The 27,426-nt window shown below is 48.0% G+C and overlaps 1 protein-coding gene across 3 annotated transcripts in view; it reads left to right on the forward strand.

Moving 5' to 3' along the window:
* The window catches only part of OGDH (oxoglutarate dehydrogenase), a 1,050,082-nt gene that overhangs the window by 443,028 nt on the left and 579,628 nt on the right, over positions 1-27,426 (forward strand). For all 3 annotated transcript variants that reach the window (XM_069618964.1, XM_069618966.1, XM_069618965.1), the window contains exons 5-6: positions 16,931-17,046; positions 17,588-17,742. In XM_069618964.1, coding sequence (XP_069475065.1) covers positions 16,931-17,046; positions 17,588-17,742 — 271 coding nt within the window. The remainder of the gene's footprint in view (positions 1-16,930; positions 17,047-17,587; positions 17,743-27,426) is intronic.

The raw sequence follows: 27,426 nt of genomic DNA on the forward strand, positions 1-27,426 counted from the left end.
ATGATCCCGAAGGACTTGTAGGACCTGAAGAGAGCGGGCCGTATGTTTTCCCCTGGTCTGGGAGCCTCCCTCTCGGAGTACGAGCAGTAGGAGCTGCTGAGGAGAAGCCCTGTGTTCCGAGGATGCCGTCTGCTTTGAGGAAACGGCCTGGGAGCATGCAGAGAGACAACCACACGGCAGGCAAGCTGGGCTCGCGCCAGCTGGTTTCCCGACTTCATGAAGCCAGAGGAAGTTGCTGGAACCGCCGGGAGGACTCTTGAGAGGCTGGTCGGGGTCGGGAGGGTGTTTAAGCACCTGGGCACTTCTGAAAGGCTGCAAGTGAATAGTGATCTGTATATTGAATACCAAACTAAATGAAACCTTAACCTTGAAGCAAATAAGCGCATATTAAATACCGAACTGAATGAGATCTTACAAATTAAGCCGCATCAATGCACATTGAATAGAAAATAAAGAATACTAAATGTATGTTACACAAGGACTAAAACCTGAAGTTAAATTCATTAAGGCTAAAGGGAGCCACACAGTGAACTTTGTAGAGTAATTCCAGTGTGACAAGGCCACAGCTTGGCAGGAGGTGTGTGACACATGGTGGCAGGAGCCCATGGCTAATACAGAGCCAACATAGCGCAAGACTATACATACATCCAAGCGGCTGACCTAAATAACTAAGTGTAGGTGACTTGGTGCACAGGAGCAAGGGCCAAGGAACCTGTGCTGAGGAGTCTGAGGGCCATAGTTGCGCGACCTGTAATGGGTGGACTGTGTGGTCTAACATCTGCGCCTAGACCAGAAAGCCATGAATGGTGAAATATAAGGACACCGAGCAACAGCCTAACGAAACCGATGCAGATGAACTGGCCAAGCGAGACAGGAGGGTCAGGTTGACCTAGTATTTTGTCTAGACTTTTTGGAAAGACTGCAGCAAGTATAAGTGGTGGAGTTGAATTCTTGGGAAGGGAATCCTGAGACTTAAAGGGGCAACACAAGGAGAGGGCGCTAGAGGGCCGACCAAGATGGCCGCTCCCTTGTGAGCTCCCGGCTGCCTCCCGCATGAATCCTGTTTAATCGCGGCAATCCTGTGGCGAAACTACTAAATCTGCAAGAATAATATATCCTAGCACGGCATCTCATCCCTGTCGAAAACTCGGAGCAGTTCGGACTTGCCTTCCGTGAGAAACACGCTGCGTAGTGTGGCCTGCACTGCCGCGACCTGCGTGGGGCCTGGGAGTCCCGCCTGCCCACCCAAAATCCTTCGTAGACGTACAAGAGCCATCCGAGGGACCTGCCGCGACCACCTCCAGCAGAAAGCGGGGAAGGGGGAATCGCTCGGAGTTGGGGCACCCACAGCCGGTGACGGAGCGGGAGGTGTGAGGAGACCCACAGAAGCAAGCAAAACAGGCGAGTTGGCCGGGGCGTCCCCGCCTTCTTGACTCGCAGGGTCTCCCCGCGCGCCTTGATCTCAGCCCCTCGCACCAGATCCGGTGCCTCGCCCGCGCCTTGACCAGACTCTCTGACTCTGTAGTCAAGCTGAAGATGGGGAAGCTGGACAGGTCCCAGAAACGGCTCAACTTTGATGCGGGCCCAGCGCCTAAAACACCCAGGCCGGAACACCGCCCTGAATCCCTGAATAACCAGTCGGAGGCAGAATTGCAGCAACAAACGGACATCGGGGAAATCCTGATGGAATTAAAAGCTGGGATAGGCGGTCTGGACAGCAAGACAGACTCGCTCTCGTCCAAGGTAGATCTGTTACAACACTGGCTCGACAAACACAGCGACAGGCTCGACTCCGTCGAACAGAGTGTCAGATCTGGATGACAGCACAGCAGCACTCACCTCCTGGGTCTCTACGCTCGAGGGGCAAATGAAAACTGTACTCGCCAAAAACGAGGACCTGGAAGGCCGCTCCAGGCGAAATAATATCAGGATTATCGGAATCGGAGAAAGACAACTACCAGTCAGAATGGAAGAACACGTTGAAAAATTATGCACAGAGCTTTTTGGTCCCACAGTCCTATCGCAAATGTTCATAGTGGAACGAGCCCACAGAATCCCTTCAACAAGACTGGCGCCGGGAGCCCCTGCCCGCCCGATCATTGCCAAGCTTCTAAGCTACAAGGACAGGGACTCCATCCTTAGAATGGCAAGGGAAAAGGGCAAACTACACTTCGGGGACGACATCCAGTTTTTCCCGGACTTTTCGCCGTCTGTCCAAGCCCAAAGGAGATCGTTCACCCAGGGGAAACACAGACTGCGCGCCAACCAGATCACATACTCGATGCTCTTCCCGGCGAGGCTCCGCATTCAAATAGAGGGTAATACCCATTTCTTCAACTCCCCAGAAGAAGCCTCACTATACCTTGACAGGCGGGGATGCAAGTCCGTACACCAAACGCCCGGCGCCTCAAACAGAGAAAGAGCAGAGAGAGTTCCGCCGTGACAAACACCCGCACTACTGCACCAAAGCAAGCGGGAACCAAGCCACCAAGACAACCTTTGCAAACGGGAGGCTGGGGACTGTGCCTAGGAAGGCCACCCGCGCCCCGTGCACAGCACGCAGTATGTTCCAGTTGGGGGGGATTCCAAACGGACAAGTTGGGGGTTGTCCGTGTAAGGAAATTTGTTTGATTGTTGTTGTCGTTCGAAACGCGCTCAGCGCCACTGCCTAACGGCGGGCCTCACCCTGAGCCCTGCCGCCACCCCACTCGAGCCCTAACGCTGCTCCCATATGCCCGAACTCCGACTCCGGTCTAGCCGCATTCCGGTGTTATATAGATCATCACTGGTACGTTCAAAGTAGCAACCTGGAACATTAGAGGGGGCAACATCCCGGCTAAGACACGCAAGATCCTGCAACTGCTCAGACGTCACAAGGTCGAGGTGGCTATGATTCAGGAAACCCACCTCTTGCCGCAAAATGAGCACCTGTGGGCCCGCAGCTGGGGTTGCCATCGCTACTGTTCTTCATACTCATCCTATGCCAGAGGAGTCGCTATTCTTCTCCAATCTTCACTGGGGTTTCGCCTGATCCAAACAGAGGGACAGCGAGGGAAGGGCGCTTATGGTCGGGGCATGGTGGAGGGTGAGGAGGTGGTGTTCGTCAACTCCTACGCCCCCAACACAGACGGCACAAACACTTTTGACTGGGTGCTATCCCGCCTCTTGCAAGTGCGAAACGAGACCATAATCTGGGGTGGAGACCTGAACACCCACCTCGACCCACAGAAAGATAAATCAAAGTTAACAGCTCACCCGTCCAAAGTCAGCCTACAAGTGCAAGAGATCTGTAAAGCGTTTGACCTTTCGGACATTTGGAGGACCCAGAATTGGGAAGCCAGAGACTGCACATATCACTCAAGTGTTCATAACACAAACTCTCGCTTTGACTATCTGTTAGTCGCTGGCAATGGGGAGCATGCCAAATACTCCCCAAAACCTTCTCAGACCACGCCACAGTCACACTCGAATGCCTCCAGCCGACCACCAGGCCACGTCCTCCACAATGGCGCTTCAAACCCAGATCCCTCACCGATCCGACATTCGCCACCAAGCTAAGCGAGGAAATCAACTCCTTTCTTGACATTAACCAAGGCACCGTCAACTCTGCCGGATAGCTATGGGAATCTTTCAAATGCTACATAAGAGGCGTCTGTCTAGCCAAGGAAAACGGAATCCTGAATCTTATTAGATGCAAACTAGAAACCTGCGAAACGCACCTGAAGGAATTGGAAAAGCAGCAAGTCGCACACAATTCAGACCAAATCCAGGCGAGGCTGAAAGAAGTTCTGAACTTTAGAAAACTGGTTGAACGGGAGATAACATTTCTGGGGCACAACCACAGAATTAGACAATACGGCGAAGGCCAGAAGCCTGGAGCCCTTCTTGCTCGCCTCATAGCGGCAGACAGGAGGCCGACCAAGAGTGGACAGTATCCGGACACCACAGGGAAATATGCTGCACAAAGAAGAAGATATAGTCGAGGTGTTCAGGGCTTTCTTCCAGGACCTATACAGCGCCGGGGGCCCTACAGACTCTGTTGCGATCGGCAACTACCTTAATGACACTGAACTTTACTGGGTGGAGGGAGAACTCTGTGAGCCACTGAATGCGCCCATAAGGCTGGAAGAGATTCAAGAAGCCATCAAAAATCTGCCATCTTCCAAAGCCCCGGGACCAGATGGGCTAACTGGGGAGTTTTGTAAATACTTCACCCCTCTCCCGCTAAATGTCTATGAGGAGGCGATCGAATCCGGCATTCTCCCACAGACACTAAGAGGAGAAGCGAACGTAATCCTGCTACACAAAAAAGACAAGCCCCCCCGAAGATTGTAAGTCCTATCGCCCCATATCAATTAATCTGGACAACAAAATCCTGGCGAAGATCCTCGCCAATAGGCTTCTCCCATTAATGCCTGCACTGGTTCTCGCCGACCAAGCTGGATTTGTGCCTGGCCGAAACACCACATTCGGTATACGCAGAATGTTTGGGGTTCTGGCAGCACTCGACCCTGATCAGCAGGCAGTGGCGGTGCTGCTAGAAGCCGAAAAAGGCATTCGACTCTGTTGAGTGGCCCTTTATGTTCGCCGTGCTACAGCAGCTCGGACTTGGGAAACAATTTATCAGGCTAGTCTCACTCCTCTATACCCAGCCCCTTTCAGCAATCTCACTCGGGTCGACCCGCTCGGCTTAGTTCAACCTCCAGCGTGGCACTAGGCAGGGATGCCCATTATCCACTATGATATTCGCCCTTGTGATGGAGCCCTTGGCAGCGGGCCTTAGGGAACGACATATCCAGAGAGGTCTTAAAATGGGTCCTCACCGGCTAATAATATCACTCTATGCCGACGACCTAGTCCTGTTCATGCAAAACCCCTGCGAAAACCTTAATCCAATAATGTGTGAAATAATCAAGTTTGGGTTGGTATCTGCCTTGAAAATTATTAACCAATCGAAATCAATCGTCTTTCCCTTAAACACAAAAACCAAAATTGTCCAAGACGATTTTAACTTCCAGTGGGAGACAGCTCACGTCCGATATCTAGGAATTAAGGTGTCCCTAAATCACCAAGATATACTGAAAGATAACTGCGATAGCACACTGAAATGATTAAGAGACAAGGTAAACCGGTGGAAATCGCTACCGCTCAGCATCTGGGGGCGAGCCTCATTGGTAAAAATGGTAATCTTACCCAAACTCTTATACCTTTTCCCTAACATCCCCATCCTGCTGTCCCGACGCTTCCTGGGTAATCTGAGAAGCCTATTTCTGGACCTTATATGGTCTGGCAAACCTGCAAGGGTGGCTTACTCATCCCTAGTGCTTCCTGTTAATAAGGGTGGCCTGGCTCTGATCTAGAACGGTACTACTGGGCAGCACAAGCTCAGTTTCTCAGTCATTGGTACGAACCACAATTCTTAAGACCGCATGTACAGGTCGAACGGGCACTAGCCTCACCCAACTTGCTAAGGGCAGTGATTATCAGGAATCAAGCAGTGCCACACATGACGCTGAACATAGTGCAATCCACCTTCGCAATATGGCGGAAAATAGCTCAAAAGTACAAGATTCAGCTTAGATGCTCTCCTCTTCTGCCTCGAAATTAATTCCCGGGATCCCACTCACCGCCGAGAAAGTGTACATGAACTGGGCGGATAAGTGCAAAATAAAAACTCTAGGCGACTTCTTTATACAAGACACCTTTATAACACCCCAGCAGGCGAGGGAAAAGGGGGGCACGTCCTCCCTTGACATCTTTTTGTACTTCAGAGTGCGATACAACTTGCAGGCCCTCATCCCATCATTCCCGCAACAACCCCCCACCTGGCAACTACTGCATGGGACCATTCTGGCACAAGGAGAGGGCAAACTAGTCTCATTCATCTACAAATCCCTGCTCACGACACCCTCCCCTCGAACCCCAAAACAAAGACAAGATGGGAAACTACGCTTCAAACCCCATTCCTGATGAAGACTGGAGCTATATTTTACAACAGACACAAAAAGTGGCACTCAATTCCCGCTTCAAACAAATCCACTTTAACTATCTGCATCAAAAACCTATTATACCCCTAACAAGAGAAACAGACACCACCCTGGGTCCAACGCATCTTGCGACCGTTGTGGGTCCCCGGACGCTGATTTCCTGCACCTAACGTGGAGTTGCCCGCCAGTGTCTAAATTCTGGTCAGATGTGCTTGACGAAACTAACGCAATTATCGGCGAGAGAGTGGGACACTCACCACTGGTGGCGCTCCTCAGCCTAACGAGACCCCTGTCGTCACACATCCGGAAACTGGCAAGCTTGTTATTGGTTTTGGCACGTAGACTAGTAGCTATGGCATGGGGACGGGGCACACCCCCTGCCCTAGCGAACTGGAAGAGGGACATCACACACTGCCAAGAAATGGAAACAGAATTCATAAAGACACTTCCTCTCCACGCAAGACCCCCAGATATATGGGGCCCGTACATCTCGTACCTCCTCTCTAGCGCAGCACCAGCCGGGACAACCGATCAGCCACCACAGACTTCTCTGGTGTCAATGTAAATGCGTTAATTGCCTGTTGTGCGTTGGGTCTGTCGGAGGGTGGGAGGGTGGTCGTGAGGGGGCATTTGGCGGCTTGTTATCAGCCCACTGTTTGGGCTTGTTGTTACTCATGTTTACTAAAATGCAAAAAATAAAGTTTTAAAAAAAAGGGCAACACTTGTCTTGGGAACAGAGTCTCAAGACCCCTTTTGTTTTGAACTGTTACTGTGTTGCTTGGGGAAGGGAATCCCAAGAAGTGATTTTTAAACTACAACACCTTGAACTGGAGAAAGCTAATCGTGAGCCTTTTTAATGGAAATGTATTGTTCTTGGGGAAGGGGGAGCTGAAAGTAAGCTGTGAGCTGGAAGAAGCTCAGAACTTTGTTGAACACTATTTCTATTGACATCCCTACACATTTGTGAGTGAAGTCTTGAGTGAACACCCTCAAGACCCACGAGAATAGCCTATACTAACTGCCTAGCAGTTCCCCCATTCAAAATGACCACAACTGGAGGGAACAGCTTCCCCGTCAAAGGTGCCCAATTGTGCAACTCCCTCCCACCTTAAGGCTTGACCAAACATACCCACACTTCAGATTAAACTTCATCAAGTGGCTTAAAGGAAACGAGCTACAGGCTAGCCTTACCAGCTAACTGACTAGACCATTCTACTGTAACCTATTTCTGATGTTAATGTATTACCTGCTGTATTGCCATTGATTTGTACTTTTGTGATTGTGTAACTTGTAAGCCTAAAGTATTCTTGTTCTCACGCCCTGACACCTATGGGTCTGGCACATGCTACAAATAAAGAAAGACAAACCAACAAAACATTTGTTAGTAGTAGTTTTGAGTGCAAGGCTAGGTTTTAGACTCATACTTTTCCGTTGAACTCTTCGACTTGCCTTAGTTTTGTTCAGGTATGGAAATCCTACCTTCGTGTAGGGCAAGTTAGGCCTTCACACATCCTGACATTTAAGTTAATACATAACTTTTTGTTTGAACTTTAAGCCTGTGTCTTCCTTCATGATGCCTTCACAGATGGGAAAGATCGAAAATCTCGTACATTTCTTGGCCCTATATTAAATGTAAATACAAGAAGAAGATGGTTAAGGCCACACTTTTTAATTCACATTTGAAGCTGTGCGGAGGCTATGCTTTTAATAATGCCATCGGAAGAGGAGAATTTTATGTTTGATATTTTATCATTTGTGAACGCATCTTGGGGTGGGGCTGTGTGTATCTTTTGATAAAAGCGTCACCGTTATGGTACCTGGCTTAAATATATAATTTTTAATGCATAAGTGTAATGGCCTGAAGTGTTTGTACCGATAGGTAGGTTATTAATTTCTTGTTTGTAATAGCTGTAATATGTTTGATTTTAATGGCATAGACGAATACACTTTGTTTGACTGATGTTATTACAGTACTTGTGGTTCCCTTTACTCTTACCCTCTCATTCTGTTCCCACTCACCCTGTATTGTTATCAACTTTTGCAAAAGTAAAATAAATAAATCAGCCTAGCAACCTTTCTAGGGTGTAGATGGAAAGCTGACTAAAGAGTGCAGATCAGTTCTACACCTAGATGCTGCAAACAAATGACCCATAAGTGAAAAATCAACAAATCTGCTCCATATTATACTTACCACTTCTTTGAGTGGGTGATTGCCTATCGTCGGTAGAGCTGCAAGACCTCTGCTACCACTTCGCTATCAATGCATTGCCAATACAGAACATTTTCTTTGGCCTTTACTAGATGAGAGCATCCAAGCTATTGTTCTTTAAGGAGGTTACCCCTGTCCAATGACCTCTGGGAGCACTGCTTTGTCTGTGCCTACGACTATTGGTGCATCAGCACCAGATGTGCTGGGCGCCCATCAATGATGAGACTGCCCCCTTTAGTGACCTCTCAATTGCAATACCATTTCTCCAGCAGTGGATCTTTCATAGATTCAGATGCTTGAATATTCCCCGTCGTCAGACTGGGAATCCTCGGTGATAAATTTAATAATATATATATTTTTTTTAAATATATATACATTGCTACCTAGCAGTGCATGTACATAGCCCATTATGGCCTATGAGCCATTTCATTGTGTAGTCTCTCCACCTCACCTTGGTCCTTTATGGCCCCAGCCAATGAGGTGGCAGGGCCCAAGCTCCGCCCCCGGCAGCCATCTTCAGATTTTTCACTGCAGTCTAACAGACACAGGGAATCCTCAAGCTCTCTGAGCTTTTTCAAATTCTTTCTACTTTTGTGTGGAATATATTTGGAAAAATATATTCCATCTTGTTCCCCTTCTTAGGGGCTTTGTTTTCATTACCCTTGGAGACAAAACTTGTTGTTTTCCTCTCAAAATCGTCGACTGAACTTCTCTTCAGAAATGGAGGCACCTCAGGCTGTCAAGAAGCCTTCCCTGTTCAGGGACTGCACGAGGTGTAAGAAGAAATTGGTTTACTACAAAGACCCCCACGAGCATTGCATTTATTGTCTGTACCCGCATGACATTAAAAAATGCGAGATTTGTAGAACTTTTTCCACCAAGACCCTTCATGACAGGCATAGAAGACTCCTTTCATACCTGGAATCCAGGGATCAATCTTCGGACGAAGAGTCTGTCAGAACAGCTCCTGTCCAATCCAGTACTCCATCTGAGAGACAAACTTCAAAGAGAAGGGCCTCTTCAGTGGAAAGGAGTTCCTCTCCCAAATCCAAAAAGAGGAAGCTGGAATTGATACCCTTTCTGCCTCCAGTTGACTTACCAAGCCAGAAAAAGTCAGCAAAATCTGCCTCCAGAGGTAAGGAGGAGTTTGCAAAAAATGGGGGGTGGGCAGTCGTCGGCGGGTAAACCGTCCACGAATGAAGGGAAAGGTAAAGGCCCGTCATCGGCCATACCGTCGACGAAACCATCATCGACGACGACGCTTAAGAAATCGTCGACAATTAGATCATAGTCATCGGACATGTCGACCACGAAGCAATCGTCGACGAGCAAGAAACACCACTCGTCCACGAAGCATTCATCCATGACGCAGTCGTCCACGGAACATACTCCACATTCGTCGACGAAGCCCTCGTCGACGGGAAAATCTCAATCGTCGACGGGAAAATCTCAGTCGGCAGCGAAGCCCTCGTCGACGGGAAAATCTCAGTCGTCGACGAAGATAGCATCGTCCATAACACCTTCAGAGGCACCACAAATTTCGGCAGTTACGGAGGAATTACTGCCGTCCACATTTGAAACTCCTGTCATTGAAAGCAATATCATTGAGAAGAATACTGAGACTGAACCACTGGTACAGCAATTTTCACCTTTGGGGCACATGGCAGAACTTCCGGATGTAATTCTTCAGGAAGAATTCTCTGATGCGGAAGTGGTGGAAGAGTCCATCGGTCCCTTACCGAAACAATACAGCCCTCCTTGGCACCCGTCCACGGGAGAATCCGAATATCCTCATGACCCGATACTCATGTTATCCGTGCAGAGGATTGTAGAAGAATTTTACAAACAGCAAAGGGAGAAGCAAATCCCGATTAATCCCTTAGAAGCAGGAATTATTCCTAGAGAGTCATCTCCGATTCCAGGCACATCTGGTTGCTCTCCTCACAGGAGTAGACCGCAGAAACGGATGAGATCACCTCCTCGAAGACCGAGGAGCAGCACCCACAGTGCTTCACCTACAAGAGTCCCGTCACCACAGTCATCGCACAGACCGCGATCTCCGGACGTGGATCCTACGATGGTACCGTCCACCATCTCGGTATCCGACTGGCAGGAGGATCCTTTTGGAGAATTCTCGGAACCAGAAGGAGAAATAACACAAGAGCCAGACGCACCCAGTGAGTGGGATGACTACGTAGTCGAGAAGCCCAGGAGGAGAGACTCGCCGGGCAAGGCCTCACCGCCGGATGATCTCGTCTCTTTCCACACCATTATAGGTAAAGCCGCAGAATTGTTTAAAATTCAGGTTTCTTCGGAGGAAAGGCAATCGGTGCTCTATGAGCACAGGGACAAACGAAGGAGGACAGTGACCACAATTCCTCTCCTCGATACCATCTGGGATTCCGGATCCAAGATCCTATCCACGCCCTTATTGACTCCGGCGTTGGTGTCCAGGCCAGAAAAGAAATATAAAGCTCCGGATTCGGCACCGCTTTGTTTGAGGGGTCATACGAAACCAGACTCGGTTGTTACAGTGGCGGCCAGAAAGAAACTCGCCAACCCCTCCTCACCGTTGTCCGCACCACCGGATAAGGACGGACGAAAACTGGAAGCCATGGGCAGGAAAGTATCATCTTCTGCATCCCTTACAATCAGAGCGGGCAATGCGCTGGCCATGACCGCAAGGTTCGATCGCGAGCTTTGGCTCCGCATGTCTAACTTGGCTAAGCAATTACCACCGGAGCTCCAGGAGGAGGCAAAATCGATAATCGCGGATGGTGAAGCAACATCGGATCACATGATCGACGCAGCGGTTGATGTGGCCGAATCAGGCTTCAGGCAGATGGCGCACGGCACAGAGCTCAGAAGGCAGGCCTGGATGAAGGCTACTAACTTTAGACCTGAAGTCCAGGCGCAGATATTAGACATGCCGTTTGATGGCCAAGATCTCTTTGGAAAAAAGATAGACGACCATTTGAAGGCAATCAAGACAGACACGGACACAGCCAGAGCCATCAGTTCTTTAAAGGACAAAAGTAAGGACCATCGGTCTTTTCGTCCCTTTAGAGGTTCATCTTCCAAGTTCAGAGGATACGGTCGCTCCTCCTATGGTCAAAAAGCACAAGGCGGCACGTACCAAGACAATAAATATCAGTCATCCAACAGATACGCCCATAGAGGCAGACGTGGCTCCGCCCAAGGGAAGTCACAAGGCAAGCAAAACTGACGACCAATTTTCTCCCCCCCCCCTTCACCACACCCCGGTGGGGGGAAGGGTGAGCCAGTTATTCCAGCGCTGGCAGTCAATTACATCGGACAGATGGGTGTTGCAGGTGATCCGAAAGGGTCACACCTTAGAATTTCTGGACCAACCTCCTTCTCTGCCTCCAACATCTCGCAGAGTGCATATGCTAAGACAGGTCATGTCCGAAGTGCAAAAACTGCTCCAGAAGGCAGCAGTAGAACCAGTACCTTATTATCAGAGGGGAAAAGGTTTCTACTCCCGATTCTTCCTCGTCAAAAAGAAAAACGGTCAATGGAGACCCATCTTGGACCTGGGGGCACTCAACAAATTAATCAAGCGCATAACATTCAAGATGGTAGCTTTACAAGGGGTGCAACCTTGGTTAAACAAGCACGACTTCTTGGCCACTTTAGACTTGGAGGATGCATACTTCCATATTCCGATCCATCCAGCGCACAGACAGTTCCTCAGGTTCACAGTGGGAGAGCTCCACTTTCAGTTTCAAGTGCTCCCGTTCGGGCTAAAATCGGCTCCGAGAGTTTTCACAAAATGCTTGGCACCGGTAGCGGCAAGTCTCAAGAGGGCAGGAACGGACGTTTTTTCCATACCTGGACGATTGGCTGATAAAGGCAAGTTCCGCTGCAAAGGCTCGCTCAGCAGTGTCGAGGACTGTCAACCTCCTAAAAGAGTTAGGTTTCTCCATAAACCAGACGAAGTCCTGCCTCGTTCCCAGCAAGGTAGCTCTCTTCCTGGGAGCCGAATTCGACACCAGCATTCCCAGAGTGAGGCCATCCACAGAAAGAATAGCAGCGATTCTACGCTCAACTTCGAACTTCCTACAGAAAGAGACAACATCCGTACGCTCTTACAAACCCCTATTGGGCATGATGTCATCATGCATATTCCTCATACCGAACTGCAGGCTTCGCATGAGACTGGTTCAGGAAGCTCTGGACCACCAATGGAAACAAGCTTTCGGATGCTGGGAAGACATTGTCCAGATTCCATCGACGTTGCACAAGGCCCTTCGATGGTGGAATGTTCCGAGGAATCTTCTGCAGGGAATGCCGTTTCAAGCACCGACATCGACCCTCCTGCTGCGGACGGACGCTTCCTTATCAGGCTGGGGCGCTCATCTGGCGGACCTCCAAACCAAGGGATCTTGGCCGGCACAAGAGTCCCAGCTCCACATCAACGTGTTAGAGCTCAGGGCCGTAAGGTTAGCGCTGAAAGCTTTCCTACCGGTTATAGCTGGTCAAGTTCTTACAGTCCAGACAGACAACACGACCTCCATGCACTATACAAACAAGCAAGGAGGCACGAGGTCTCAGATCCTGTCGCAAGAAGCCCAACAGCTATGGGCATGGGCCTTGCGCTACGGGATACAGATCAGGGCAGAGCATCTTCCAGGAGTGGACAATGTCCTAGCGGACAGACTAAGCAGAGAGTACACAGCGTCACACGAGTGGGAGCTGGACGAAAAAGAAACCCAACGGATCTTTGCCTTATGGGGCCATCCGCAGATCGACCTTTTTGCCACCAGGAACAACAAAAAATGCAAGAGATTTGCTTCAAGATACCCGGAGCACCAATCACTGGGAGACGCGTTCTCAGTGGATTGGTCGGGGAAGTTCCTCTACGCCTTCCCACCCATTCCCCTCATGTCAAGGGTACTTCGCAGGGTAAAAGAACAGGATTGTTCTTTGATTCTTATTGCACCGGATTGGGCACGGCAAGTCTGGTACCCGACGCTGAGGCACCTATCCTGCCGACCCCCGATTCGTCTCAAGTCACATCAATATCTACTGACACAACAGAACCGCAAGGTCCTCCACCACGACCCGAGGAGCCTGTCTCTCAAAGCATGGTTCCTGAGCAGCGCAAACTGATGCACCTAAAGTTACCATCAGAATGCTGGGATATCATCAGGGCCGCTAGAGCCCCGTCCACGCAACTTACCTACACCAGGAAATGGACCAGGTTTTCCAAATGGTGCGAGACCTCTGCGATCGATCCCCTCTCGGCCTCGGTTGATCAGATTCTGTCCTACTTGTTGCACCTGGCAAAGTCAGGGCTCTCACTGTCCTCTATCAAGGTCCATCTGTCAGCCATAGCGGCCTACACAGTAACCGCGGAGACGCAAGCCTTACTTTCCTTACCAGCGGTTAAGATCTTCCTGAAAGGACTGATGCGTACTTATCCGCCTACACCTACACCAGTTCCAGACTGGAGTCTCAACACCGTCTTAACAGCCCTCATGCAACCTCCCTTCGAACCCATACACAGATGCGATATGAAATTCTTGTCCTGGAAGACATCTTTCCTGATAGCCATCACTTCAGCCAGAAGGATCAGTGAGTTACAAGCTTTGTCTTCTGAACCCCCGTTTACTTTGTCCCAGAAGGACCGCGTCATCTTAAGGCCTCACCCGAAGTTCCTCCCCAAGGTACTTTCGGAGATGTCGTTCACTGAGCGCATTGTGTTACCAACCTTCTTCCAGAATCACGCTTCTGAAGCGGAAAGAACTTTACATTCTCTAGACGTTGCTAGAGTGTTGAAGTTTTTCTTGCAAAGAACCAAGGAGTTCCGCTCCTCAAACCGGCTATTCATTTCTTTCTCTGGCCGTACCAAGAGTCAGCATATATCTAAACAAAGTCTGGCACGCTGGGTATCGTCCTGCATCACCCACTGCCATCAGTTGAAAGGCGACCCTTTAACTAGACCGCCATCTGCGCACTCCACCAGAGGAAGGGCGGCGTCAACAGCATTCCACGCAGGGGTGTCCTTGAAGGACATATGCAGAGCCGCCACGTGGAGCACTCTGCATACCTTCGCGAAACACTACTGCCTGACTGAGGATACCAACAAAGAAGCTGCAGTTGGACAGGCAGTGCTCCGCCATCTCTTTGTATAAGGTAGGACCAGCCTCCTTTCCCGCCTTTCCCGAAGTATGTAACCGTTGTGTTGCTACATGGTAAAGGTTTGATCAGAAATATGTTTTCTGTATTTATGCATATATGTATATAATGGTGGCATGTTTAACTGCTTGGTATTCTATTCAAGCATCTGAATCTAAGAAAAAGCCAATGCTGGAGAAGTCTTAGTTACTTACCTGTAACTGTATTTCTCCAGCATTGGTATCTTTCATAGATTCACATGCGCCCGCCCGCCTCCCCTGAGAGGCTGCTCCTATGCTCGGCATCCATCATACTGTAATCTATACGGTTCAAAATCTGAAGATGGCTGCCGGGGGCGGAGCTTGGGCCCTGCCACCTCATTGGCTGGGGCCATAAAGGACCAAAGTGAGGTGGAGAGACTACACAATGAAATGGCTCATAGGCCATAATGGGCTATGTACATGCACTGCTAGGTAGCAATGTATATATATTAAAAAAAAAAAAGAATTTTATTATTAAATTTATCACCGAGGATTCCCAGTCTGACGACGGGGAATATTCAAGCATGTGAATCTATGAAAGATACCAATGCTGGAGAAATACAGTTACAGGTAAGTAACTAAGACGTCTGGTGGGCTGCCTACTTCCTTGTGTGGATTTTGGCTTGACAGCATAGATGCCAGCACCACTATACTCACTGGCTACTCAAAGCAACCTTTTTCACCCCTGTGGATACCTTGTCCCAGATAGTGTGCTGTTATGGTTCCAAGGCCACATTCTGTCTCTTCCACTGTTGTTCACATCGGCATTGCTTCATGTAACTATGGCTAAGGTCATGGATTATATTGAGGATTACGTCAAAATGTCGATACCACTATTTACTTGACCCAGCTGAACCATCACTTGCGAGATTATTTATTATCTGTCACTCTGACACTGTGTCCCTGTACTTTTTTAAACCTCTGCAGCGATCTTACAGGAATACAATATATGCAACCTGACATACCTTAAGTGCCACAGTGTTGGGGAACATTACGTACAATGCCTTCTCTTGAAATGTAACCTTGCATAGGTGGCTATGGGGGCCTCACTGCTTGTGGCATCATGTTTTCTCATTTAAAGGGATACAGTCCTGTGGCAAGCCTAGCAGCGGCCCCCATTTGCAAAGCAGTGCTGAGTCTTGCATCCAGACGTTGTCTCCATTATCCCCCCCTTCCACTCCCCCTCCAAAACAGATGTTGCCATATGCGGACATGGCTTTACTGGTTAAAAGGCTAGACATGACTGATTTTGTGACTGTCTGAATTCAACCCTGAATTCTCATCTTATTCTCAGCTCTTCTGAAATTATTATACTGTTCCTGATCACAAATCCCATCTTGATACTACATTATAAACATTCAGTATCAAGACCACATACTGCTCAACCAATCGGAACGGTCTTTCTCCACCCTGCTGTTTCTATTGGAGACATGTTTTTCAGTTGAGTATGAAAATGTCTGAAGGCCCTGGCATAAACATCTCTTAACTGGGGCACCCGTTGGAGAACATGGACTATACTTGAATCCTGTGAACAGAACCCGACTGACACTGCTTTTAAACACAACGCAGTTATAGATTGGGAAGGCTTCTACCAACAGACGTGAGGTTTTCTTCAAGTTTATTTACCTGCCAATGTTTATAAAATGGTTACATGCTTATATAATTCATTACCTTGCTGTGATGGCTGTACCTGCCATCAGACTTTAACCTGGTTCACCTATAATAACCATTCTACATTTTTGTGAAAGGATCCATGATCTGTTAGTCACCGGTACATTCCACTCAGGATTCAGGTTGCCAGTCTTAGTTACCAGCCTTTTTTTTTAGATGCTATATTTTAAATTGAGGCATTTGGTAAGAAGAAGAAGAAAGAAAAGATGTCTGAACTAGTGCTAGGTATTTGTAATGTGGTTATGTTGAGACTCCATAATAAAAAAGGAATCACTTTAGATTTCAACTGCTGCATCTCTGCTTTGCCCGAGTAACCAAGTCCTGGAACAAGTAGAGTTGCAGGGTTTGAGCTATGGCCAAGGTGGTAGACTTTTTACATGAAGTCCACTGCCTTTTTTAATGCAGAAGGTCTCTTCTGAAATGGATCTTGCATCAGCTGCTAACTTTAGAAACTAATGTAACCCATGCTTTCATCTCACTTTCACCTCTTTTTCAGTGCCCATTGTTTTGAATTTCCATTCTCTGCTTTTTTGTCCTGTTAATGCTTGTGCTCTGTCTGTTGTCTTTGGTAATTTGAATGTTGGGTTTGAATACCTTATTTCCATTCGTTTGTTTGTACCATGCTCCTCATGACTGTGCTAGATTTTCAGTGAAAATGCTGTGTTCTTGACCATTGTTTCTTTGATAATGGTCTTGCTTTCTGAAAAGTACTTTATCCATACTTCTTGATTTGTGCTTATTTTATTGCATTTATTTTTTTCCTGACTCTGTTATCTCATTATTCATTGATATGAATGCTTGTGGTTGCTGTTATATTCCACGTTTACTCTCGCCACCTTTGACCTGTGCTTTGCATGTTATGCCTGCCTTGGATACTGCAGGATTCTATGGACTGGAGGAGTCTGATCTGGACAAAGTCTTTCATCTGCCCACTACTACCTTCATTGGTGGAAATGAGACTGCGCTTCCCCTCCGAGAGATCATCCGTCGTCTTGAGGTGAGCAACTTCAGCTCAGATTGCACAAACAAAACCTAGAGAGAGGCCCTTGTCGACCCATTACACATAGGAAGAGGGGGGAACAGTGATCCACGAGTAAGCGCATAGTCTGTAATGGAGGCTGGTAAATACATGTAAAGGTCTGGAAAATAGTAAGACTGTTTTGCGGCAGCAAAGGACAGAGTTGAGTAATGGATAGAAATAGTGTTTTGGGCTAGGTTGAGTGGAGGATGCCAGACAGTGGTGTCTATAGGTTGTGGGAGGGCTGAGGAGAATAAGAATGTGAAGAGAGGTTTTAGTAAGGCTTACATGTTGGATTGGAAGGAGAGGATAGGATGAAGGGAATGATAGTTAAGGAAGAGTGATTGGTGAAGGGGAAGCCATGGACTTGTCATTTGAGTGAACCTCAGCTGAAGCCTAGAGGGGAAGGTGCAGGCTGCCCTTGTAAACAAGTTGGGCATCTTTGACCCACCAACATTGAGCGGATTGCTTCTATATTAAAAACAGATATGTTGTCTATTGCTGTTTTCTTTTAATGCAGATGGCATACTGCCAGCACATCGGTGTGGAGTTTATGTTTATTAATGATCTGGAGCAGTGCCAGTGGATAAGAGAGAAGTTTGAGAGACCTGGGATCATGCAGTTCAACAGTGAAGAGAAGCGAACCCTGCTGGCCAGGCTGGTGCGCTCAACCAGGTAAGACTTGACCCAGCATTGCCTCTTTAAGGCGTACCTTCAAAACAGCAGCAGACATTAATTTTTGTGCCCTGCCTGTTGACTATGGTAATATGAATGTTGGGTTTATGTACCTTATTTGAATTTGTTTGTTTGTACCACTTCTGAAATTGATCTTGACCGCTGTTTCTGCCATGTTCTGTGGAGGGAAAGAAGCAGGAGACCGACTAGAGTTTGCCATTCTTAGAAGCTTTTATGGGTTTCTCTACCTAACACAACTAGTGTGCTCGTCGTGACCCTACCACCAATACTAAACAACTAAAATCCAGGAGGATGACTCCCTTCTCGTGGGGTGGCTGCTTGTCCCTATCGTCTTAGTAGACAATTTTAAGATGGTGCTTGGCTATCCGTTGCATTCATTCGTTCAGTTCCCTTCCAACTTCCTGGCTTCCCTTTCCCCTGAGTTGGCCATATCCTCCTGGCTGGCGTTTCTTATGATTATTCGAACAGTTTCTCTTTTCCTTATACCTACCTTATCTCTCGAGAAATATAACCAATCTTATTGTCACAGTTCTTATTCTTATTACTTTTTTTCTACTGGTAAGATTAAGAAGGCCACTATAGTGAGTCTCACTCTGTCACTTGCTTTCTTACTGGGACGAATATGAGTTTAGTAATCTTTATCACTTTTCGATTACACTGTGCTTCCTTCTTCTCCTGGCGCGCTCTCCGGTGCCTCTATATGGTCAAAATGTCTGTGAGGTATTCTCTTGCCTTCAGCAACACCACCACTTCATTGCAGTTCCTTCCGGGAACCTTTTTTTGCTCTGTTAACCTTACTGCCTGTGCAGTATGCAGCAAGCTTCTCTCTCTCTCTCTCCATGTCCTGTCTGGAAGTCTCTCCTCCGTGACCGAGACTGGTCCGGCTGGCTCTCCAGAGCCTTCCCGCTTCGTAGTGCACGTTGGGCACTGATAAGCTTATGCTTCATTTCATCAACTGAAGTTGGATTGCCTTCTCTTTGTCACTACGCTGTGAGTGAAGCTTTGAGCTTCGCAAGCTCCTCATCTTTGCTTTCTCTCCTCCCACTCTTAGGCCGCTGGTCTGGGTCTCCCCCAGCGTCCTGTGGAAGTCCTTCTCTGTCCTATCCACATTCATTATGACTCCATTACGTTTCTTTGTCTCTGTATCAGGCATGTAATTTGCTTCTGGTACAACATTGCAGTAACAGATGTACAAAGATTATGGAAATGGCAGTTTCTACGTCACTTCATTTGCAATATAATACATGACTTTTAATATATCCACTGTGTTCAATGTATTGCACAATTTCATTTTCCAAAGTATTGTGTGACTATTATTTTTCCCAAATGTATTTTCCTGTGTGCCGTGCTTTGGGTGTGGGGGGAGGGAGGGGCTGTAGAACCAAGCCATGATCCCTCCAAGAACCAGTTCTATCTGTTGCTCCACTGCAGCTTGTAACCCCTGTCAACTCTTCCTTCCACTCGCCCCACCCTATAATTTGCCTCCCCTTCCTCTTGGCATGAAGCCTCTCTTTACCCTGCAAAACGATATCCACTTGTTGTGTCCCTCATGGGTGGGAGGCTCTAGAAAGCCACTTCTCCATACCCTGTAATTATCCTGCCCTCTGCAAGTCACCAAGCTATCCCCTGATCTCTTGCACCCTTTCTGGGAACCTCCTCCATTCCCCAGTCCTGCAATTAGTCTCCCCTTAGGGCCCAACTGCACTGCACGCTATAATTTTAATCGCACATCTAGTCTCCCCATTGTGGAATGGGTGGGCTTTAGAAGTACACTTGTCCTCCAATTTGTAATTACCTGAAAATGTGTGCCCATCTCCCCTCCCCTGGAAGCCACAAACTTGTCACTGCCTTCCATGGAGACAACACACAAGCGTATCCCTGGAAACCACATGTGTTTGTGGGTGGGAGCAACAGCCTTATATAAGACCGCCTTATACAGGACCTGTAGAGAGAGAACAGGGATCTTTTTCTTGGCTATGATATGATTGGTTATTTATAACATGCTTAATACCCAGAGGTTTCTAAGCGCATACCGGAGGATTGAACCTGTGTTGTTCCGTGTCGTCTTGCTTCCAAGGCCAGCACGTTGCACACAAGCTATCCTCCTGAGGTTGCTGCCAGTTGTGGGGGGAGGGAGAGGGAGCAGAGCTTCAGAGGGCCCTTCCACAGGTACCCTTGTCTTCCCTCTGCCTCCTTCCTCCTCAACTTGCTCTATATTTTGACCAGTAGAGTTCCTGGCATGTCTGCACCCCCCCCGTCTTTCCCCTCTATCTGCCTGCCCCCCTCTCCCTGTATCTCTGTTTCTCTCTCTGCACCTGCCCCTCTCTTCTTCTCCCCCCTCACCATCTTTACCGGCCACCTTCACCAACTCCCCCCTCCAACCCTTCTCTTTCTCCCTTGGGGTCCTGTCTCCTCCCTTGTATCCAAGGGTGCTCCCCCAGGCCCTGGGTTCCATGCCAGTGGGTGTGTCTAACTAATCCAGTGTGTCCAATGTATCCTGCTGGCAATGAGTTTATTCCTCTTCCTGTAATAAATCCATTCCTGGTTTCTACAAAGACTTTGGTTCCTTCATTGTGTTCCCACTTTTCAGTGTAGCCTGCCTGTTATTGCCAGAGGAGGGGACCCAGGCTGTCTCCATACACAATGCACCCCACACTGGGTGATTTGACTTCCATATCCAATAATGTGGCTCTGACTGGGGTCTCACACACGGCTTCCCCTATTTTGCCCAGCCTGCCACTTCCAATAAGATTGACATTGGTGGATTGCCGATTGAGGTGGGAAGGGAGTTCCTCACCTGAGCAGGAGTCCTTGTCCCCATGGTGGAGGGGCGGATGTCTCTCCCGGTAAGGTCCTGTTTGCCTCTACCCCTAGGGAAGGTATTGTGTAGAGGGCTTGCCTCCCTAGCCTCAAAAGGACCCCCCCCCCGCTCCCCCAGGGGGGAATTGACTGAATCCCACGATTCGTCACACACCCTTGTCTTTTACACTTGGGATTTTTGTTACTTGTATATGTGCCTAAAAAAAAGCTGGTATCATCAGATATATTGTGACCATTGTTGCATTATTTCTAGTGTGCACATTTGACTTTACCGCATGTGGTTACTAAACGTGGCTAGTGCCCTAAAATGTCCATGCCACAAGATTTTTCTCATTTCCTTTGGCAATATTGTTGTTTGGCCTGCCAGGTCAGGAAATCCCATTTAAGGTCATGCACTTGCCCGGTGAAGCGGCTGCTTTCATGGACTATTGATGCCTTTGTGTGTGCATGGCTCTAGAAGTGGGTGTGACAGTCTGGTCCCACTCCACATCCGTGGTGCCAGTGAGTCTAGGTGTGGGGCATGAGTTAAACCAATAGCTCCCCGTGATCGGGCAACTACTGGCTGTTTGAATGGCGCAGCTCCTAAATATTGGTGGGCTTGACCCAAGTGCTTTACCTGCATCAGATGCATTCTGGGGAGAAGCATGGTGGCCTTTAGGCACAAGTCCCCACTCTTGATGGGGATTGGACTTCTAAAGCTAGGGCACGTTTCTTGTGACTTGGTTCCATCTTGCTGCATCCCTTACTTTCTTTTATTGATTTAAGTCATGAATATATTTTTAGAACTTATGTGACTGTATATATGTTTCTGATGTTTGTTAATATGCTTAGAATCGCATGCTGCGCATATGGTCTGACATCCAGTGGTAACTGCAGAGTATTGCATCTTGTCTTTCGAGAATCGAAAGGGGACATCGACATGGGCGTGCCTGTAACACTATCCCTACGTGATGTGTAGTGTACCCAAGATCCCTCGCGCATAGAGGTCCCTCAGATAGTTTTTTTCAAATGGATTGTGTCCTCCCACGTATTCCTCATTTTATGATATTCGTATCCCAGCTCTGCTGCTTCGGAAACATATTCCACCTAAGGGAGCGGTGCTCGAAGTTGCAGAGTCGTAGTCTCTCGAGGGCCGCCGTCGAGCGTCGACGTCATCCGCTGTATAAAGTGCTCGAGCAGCGCCCGTTACCTCAGTTTCGTTTTTCCGATGCAACTGCTTCATCTTACAAACTGCACATCATATTTATTTGCAAAGATGTCTTCATCATCTACTCCCACCACACCCAAGACGGTAAAAAAAATGTCTAAAGTGTGGTAGGAAAATGTCGATAACCGACCACCATCGGAATTGCCTCTGGTGCCTCAGCCCAGACCATCGGGTTGATGAGTGTGGTTCCTGTCAGGCCATTTCCAACAAGGCTCTTGCGGAACGTAGAGGTAAGATCGGGTGGGGGAGGATTCTTACGTCCTCTAAAAGACAAAAGGATTCGGATGAATCCAGTTGAAAATCTTGTCATGAGTCGAGAAGGTCGAGATCAAAGAGTCACTTGGGGAAATCCTCCTCGTCTTCTACTAAAACGTCAAAGAAGCGATGGCAGAGGACTTCTTCCTCCTGTCCTCCTCTGAGAGGAAAGTAACTTATCCATCAAAGCACATGTAAATGCGTGAGGGCTGAAAAGGAGTTGTGTGTCTTCGCAGGAAAGTTCCCCGACACCTCGTACTAAATCAAAACCTCCGGTGCATAAATCGGGGTTAGTGGAATCGACATCGACATCGAAGCCAAAACTCGACTCGACAGTCAATGAAAATGGCATTGACACCTTTGGCTGTATCGAAGCCGTCTTCGACAGCATCAAAGCCTCCTTCGACATCATCGAAGCCAGCGTCGTCTTTATCGACGCCTTCAACGCCTTTGAGGCTTTCTTTGATTCCAAGACCTAAGTCGACGCCATTACCCAAACCTAGCCAATTCCAACTTCTTTACCTGCAGAAGCTTTCCATACTCAACCTAGACAGGATTCTTTTAGATCCATGTCATCCATTTTTGAGGAACACTCCTCTGAAGAGGATGTAACTTCAGCCGGAGTTAAGTTTGGAGCCAGAGAGGTCCCTGAAGAGCTAGTGGACCCAAATTCTAAAATGACAGATCTTTATGACTGTCTCCAAAATGCCAGTGGCTTAGACACTTGACCTGAAGTGGATTTTGAAAATCCAGACCCTACAGATCATGCTGATCCAAGTATTAGGAAACTTATGGGAAGGGTCTATGATTTTATGGGTTGGAAGGCAGCTTCCCCAAATTTTGACCAGGATGACATGACCAACATCTTGCTTGAAGGCCCTTTAAAAGATCCTGTTCTGCCATTCCATAAGGTACTGCAAAAAAGGGTGATGCCAAATTGGAATACTCCTGATTACATTTCAGCAGTAAACAAGACACTTGTACCAAAATATAGTCCATCTTTTTCAGATCCAGAATATTTATCCGAACATAACTCACCTGAAAGTCTAGTGGTTCAAGCTGCAACCTGTACTAGGCAATCAGCTTCCGCATTTATACCACCAGATGGGGATGATTAAAAAGTTGATGTTTGGGCCCGGAAAGCGTTTTCTTCGGGCAGCACGGCCCTTAAATCGACTAATGCACTTGCACATTAGCAAGATTTACTTATACCCTGTGGGACTGCATGTCATCAGCTGCTGAACGCTTGCCGGAAGGTGAGGAACGGGATGGTTTCCTGGCTATAGTAAAAGATAGCAAAGAGGCTATTGAGGAATGCCTTCAGTCAGAACTGGACACTGCATAGTGTAAGCCGGTCCATGGCATCTAGCACGGCCCTACGCAGGTTTGCATGGCTAAAGAAATCTGGCTTTGCACCTGATTTGCAGTCTAGATTACTTAATATGCCCTTTGACAGCTTGAGGTTGTTTGGCAGCACGGCGGACGAAAGCCTGGAGAAGCTGCAGACCTCAAAAGCGGCAGCAAAATCACTTTGCGCCACTATAAAACAACCTGAACAACACTCTTACGCAGGCTCATCTTCCTGGAAGAGTCGCCCCTTTCGTTTCTACTCCAACTTTGGAAGAGGGAGGGGGCAGGCCAGTTAAAGAGGCCAAGAGAGAAAACCCTTTTGTGGTGGAAAAGGGAGAGGTGCTAGATCAGCCCAAGCAGTGGCTACAACCTCTTCAGCCACTGCTGCAGCCGCTGCAAAGCCACTTTGAGGTCTTCACCCACAAGACCCCGGTGGGAGGCAGAATCACTAGGTATCTGGACGAATGGCGGGGCATTACGTCAGATGCCTGGGCACTAGAGATATTGACCCATGGTTACTGCCTTCCTTTTCATCAAAGACCTCAAGATCATCCACCGGGAGCCAACTCTGTAAAAATTCCAGACCCGCTCCTTGTGCAGGAGATTTTAACCCTGCTAGAGAAAGGTGCAATAGAACGTGTACCTGTAGCGGAAAGGAACAAGGGTTGGTACTCCCCTTATTTTCTCATCCCCAAAAAGGAATGGAGGATTGAGACCCATCTTGGACTTAAAAAAAAAATGTGAACAAATTCCTCAGGAAGGGCAAGTTCAAGATGGCGACCCTTTCTCAGATCCTTCAGGCTCTTCAACTTCAGGACTGGCTGGTTTCATTGGACCTTCAGGATGCTTACTTTCATGTACCAATCCATCTCAAGCACCGGAAGTACCTGATGTTCGCAATTGGTGGTTCTCATGATCAGTTTCGAGTTCTACCATTTGAGCTGACCTCTGCCCTTAGGGTTTTCACCAAACTGATGGTAGTGGTGACAGCAAGTATCAGAAGAAGCGGGATTCACGTCTACCCTTATCTGGATGATTGGCTAATCAGGGCGAGTTCACCCGAACAAGCCCAGGAACTTCTGGCCCTGACTTGCCACTTCTTACACGGTCTGGGCTTCTCCCTCAATTACAAGAAGTCCCAAATGATTCCAAGCCAAAAACTCCAATTTATCGGCGCAATCCTGGACACTTCCTCAGGGAAAGACTTGCCTCCCCAAGGAGAGAGCTCCCCACATTCTGCAGATGGTAACTAAGTTTCAAAATGGCCAACATCTACCGGCATCCGACTTTCTAAGGTTGCTAGGCCTCATGGCATCCTGCATTTTTCTGGTGCCAGATGCCAGATTGAGGATGAGATCCCTTCAGTGGGCCCTCAGGACTCAATGGTCCCAGTTTTCGGGGGAGATGTCAAATCTTCTGCAAGTCTCAACCAAAGTGACTCAAGATCTCCTATGGTGGGTTTGCAAGGAAAATATCCTCATGGGGGAACCTTTTTGCCAATCATTGCCGGAGATAACCGTAGTGACGGATGCCTCACTCACGGGGTGGGGAGCTCACACCAACGATCTGACAATCAGCGGTCGTTGGTCTCCATCGGAGTCCAAACTACACATCAACCTTTTGGAGCTGAGGGCAATCAGAGTGGCACTGAAGGCCTTTCTGCCCTCTGTACAGGGAAAAAATGTCCTGATAATGACGAACAAAACAGTGGCCATGTACTACCTCAACAAAAGAGGAGGCGTAGGATCTCTCCCACTGTGCGGAGAGGCAATGCAGCTCTGGTTCTGGGCAATGGAAGAAGGAATCTCTATCGGCAGTTCACCTAGCCGGAGAACTAAACACGGCGGCGGACGCTCTGGGCAGGCAGAGCAGTCTCCCATGAATGGGAACTAGCTCAGGAAGTCCTTCAAGAGATCTTTACCCTTTGGGGAACCCCTCAAGTGGATCTGTTTGCGACCAGGGCCAACTGGAAGTGCGAACTGTACTGCTCAAGGGAATTTCCCTCAAGAGGAGCTCTAGGGGATGCGTTCGTAGTGGACTGGGTATTTCCACTCCTTTACGCGTTTCCTCCTGTCCCCATGATTCCTCAAGTAATCGGGAAGTTGAAAAAGTTCAGGAAAACCATGATCCTAATTGCCCCGGATTGGTCCAGGAGGACGTTGTACCTGGACCTTCTGGACATGTCCATCTGCCCTCGAATACATCTTCCACAAAGAGAGGATCTTCTCTCGCAAGAGGAAGGTCGGGTTCTCCATCCAGAGGTCAAGACACTCAGCCTTCACGCATGGTTTCTGAGAGGCTAAGCTATAAGGATTGGGACCTCCCGGATGACGTAATGGAGATTTTGCTTTGGGCCAGAAAGCCAGCAACAAAATCCCTGTATCGTTGTCCTTGGAACAAGTTCAGTAACTGGTGCAAGGATAAGAATGTGGATCCATTCCTTTGTATTACTTAAACAGTACTTTTTTTCTCGTACACTTAACCAATTTAGGGCTCCAAGTTGGTACTATAAAAGGATATTTGGCAGCGCTATCTATCTTTAAGCTCTCCTCAGAAGAGGTGTCCTATTTTCAAATGCCTTTAGTCATTCAATTCTTGAAAGGGCTAACAAATGTATACCCTCCAACACCTTTTCAGGCGCCCATCTGGGATTTGAATTTAGTCTTAAAATTTCTCATGTGTGCCCCTTTCGAACCTTTACATTCTTGTCCATCAAGACTTCTCACTCGTAAAACAATTCTGTTGGTGGCTATAACATCAGCCCGCAGGCTAAGTGAGTTGCAGGCACTATCTTGTAAGCCTCCTCACACCATTTTCTATAAGAACAAAGTTATTCTAAAGGTCAAACCATCTTTCTTGTCTAAAATAGTTTCTGATTTTCATCTGTCACAAATATCTTACCTTCTTTTTATCCTCCTCCTCGCGGTAGTAAGGAAGAGGAAAGATTGCATAGACTGGACCCAAAAAGGGCTCTCAGGTTCTATATTTCCAGATTGGCAAATCCTCAACAATGTGACCAACTATTTGTTGGGTACACTGGACACAAATTGGGCCCTGGAGTGTCTAAACAAACTCTATCCAGATGGATAATTCTAGCAATCTCTGAATGCTATAAATTGGCTGGAAAAGAGCCTCCATATGTATTAAGGGCTCATTCTACAGAGGTATGGCAACTTCGACGGCTCTTCAGAGTGTTGTCCCGGTGCAGGATATTTGTGCTGCGGCCACCTGGTCGTCAATGCACACCTCTTTGAAGCACTATTGCTTGGATTCCACCTCGTATCAAGGAGGACTATTTGCAAAAGCTGTCCTTTATTCAGTCCTTAACTAAAATTTCTGGTACTCCCACCTCCAAATTTACCACTGCTATGGGAGTCTATCATAAGATGAGCAATACATGGGAGGACAAAATCCATTCGAGGAGCAAGTTACCTACCAACTGTAACGTTCTTTCGATTGGATGTTCCTCCCACGTATTCCTAATCGACCCTCCCAACCTACCCCTGCATACAGTTTATGCATGTTGCACTCTAGTTTTCCTTAAGAGCCTATGGACTTAAGACCTGATCAACTGATGTGACCATGAACTCTGTAAAAACAGAACAGAGGTAACGGGCGCTGCTCAAGCCCTTTATACAGCGGATGACGTCGGCACTCAACAGAGGCCCTCGAGGGACTACGACTCTGCAACTTCGAGCTCAGCGCCCTCTGGTGGACATTTTTTTTCCAAAGCAGCAGAGCTGGGGAGCTGGGATACGAATATCATAAGATGAGGTATACGTGGGAGGAACAACCAATCGAAAGAACGTTACAGTTGGTAAGTAACTTGTTCTTCCGACGAGCATACTGGTCGGAGCTCGTCAAAGACATTGCTTATTGTCCCCTCGACCTTTGGTCGAATAGATATATAAAATAATTCAGATCACCCTTATTTCGATGGCTGTTCCAGATCTCTGCCTAAGACCTTCAGAACTTCGGACGGTGATCCAGTCGGAGCCGCCGACCACGTGGCCGGGCCTTCCGCCGGCCTA

Source organism: Ambystoma mexicanum, chromosome 10 (genome assembly GCF_040938575.1).
Source record: "Ambystoma mexicanum isolate Mex_15411 chromosome 10, UKY_AmexF1_1, whole genome shotgun sequence".
NCBI classification, from domain to species: Eukaryota; Metazoa; Chordata; class Amphibia; order Caudata; family Ambystomatidae; genus Ambystoma; species Ambystoma mexicanum.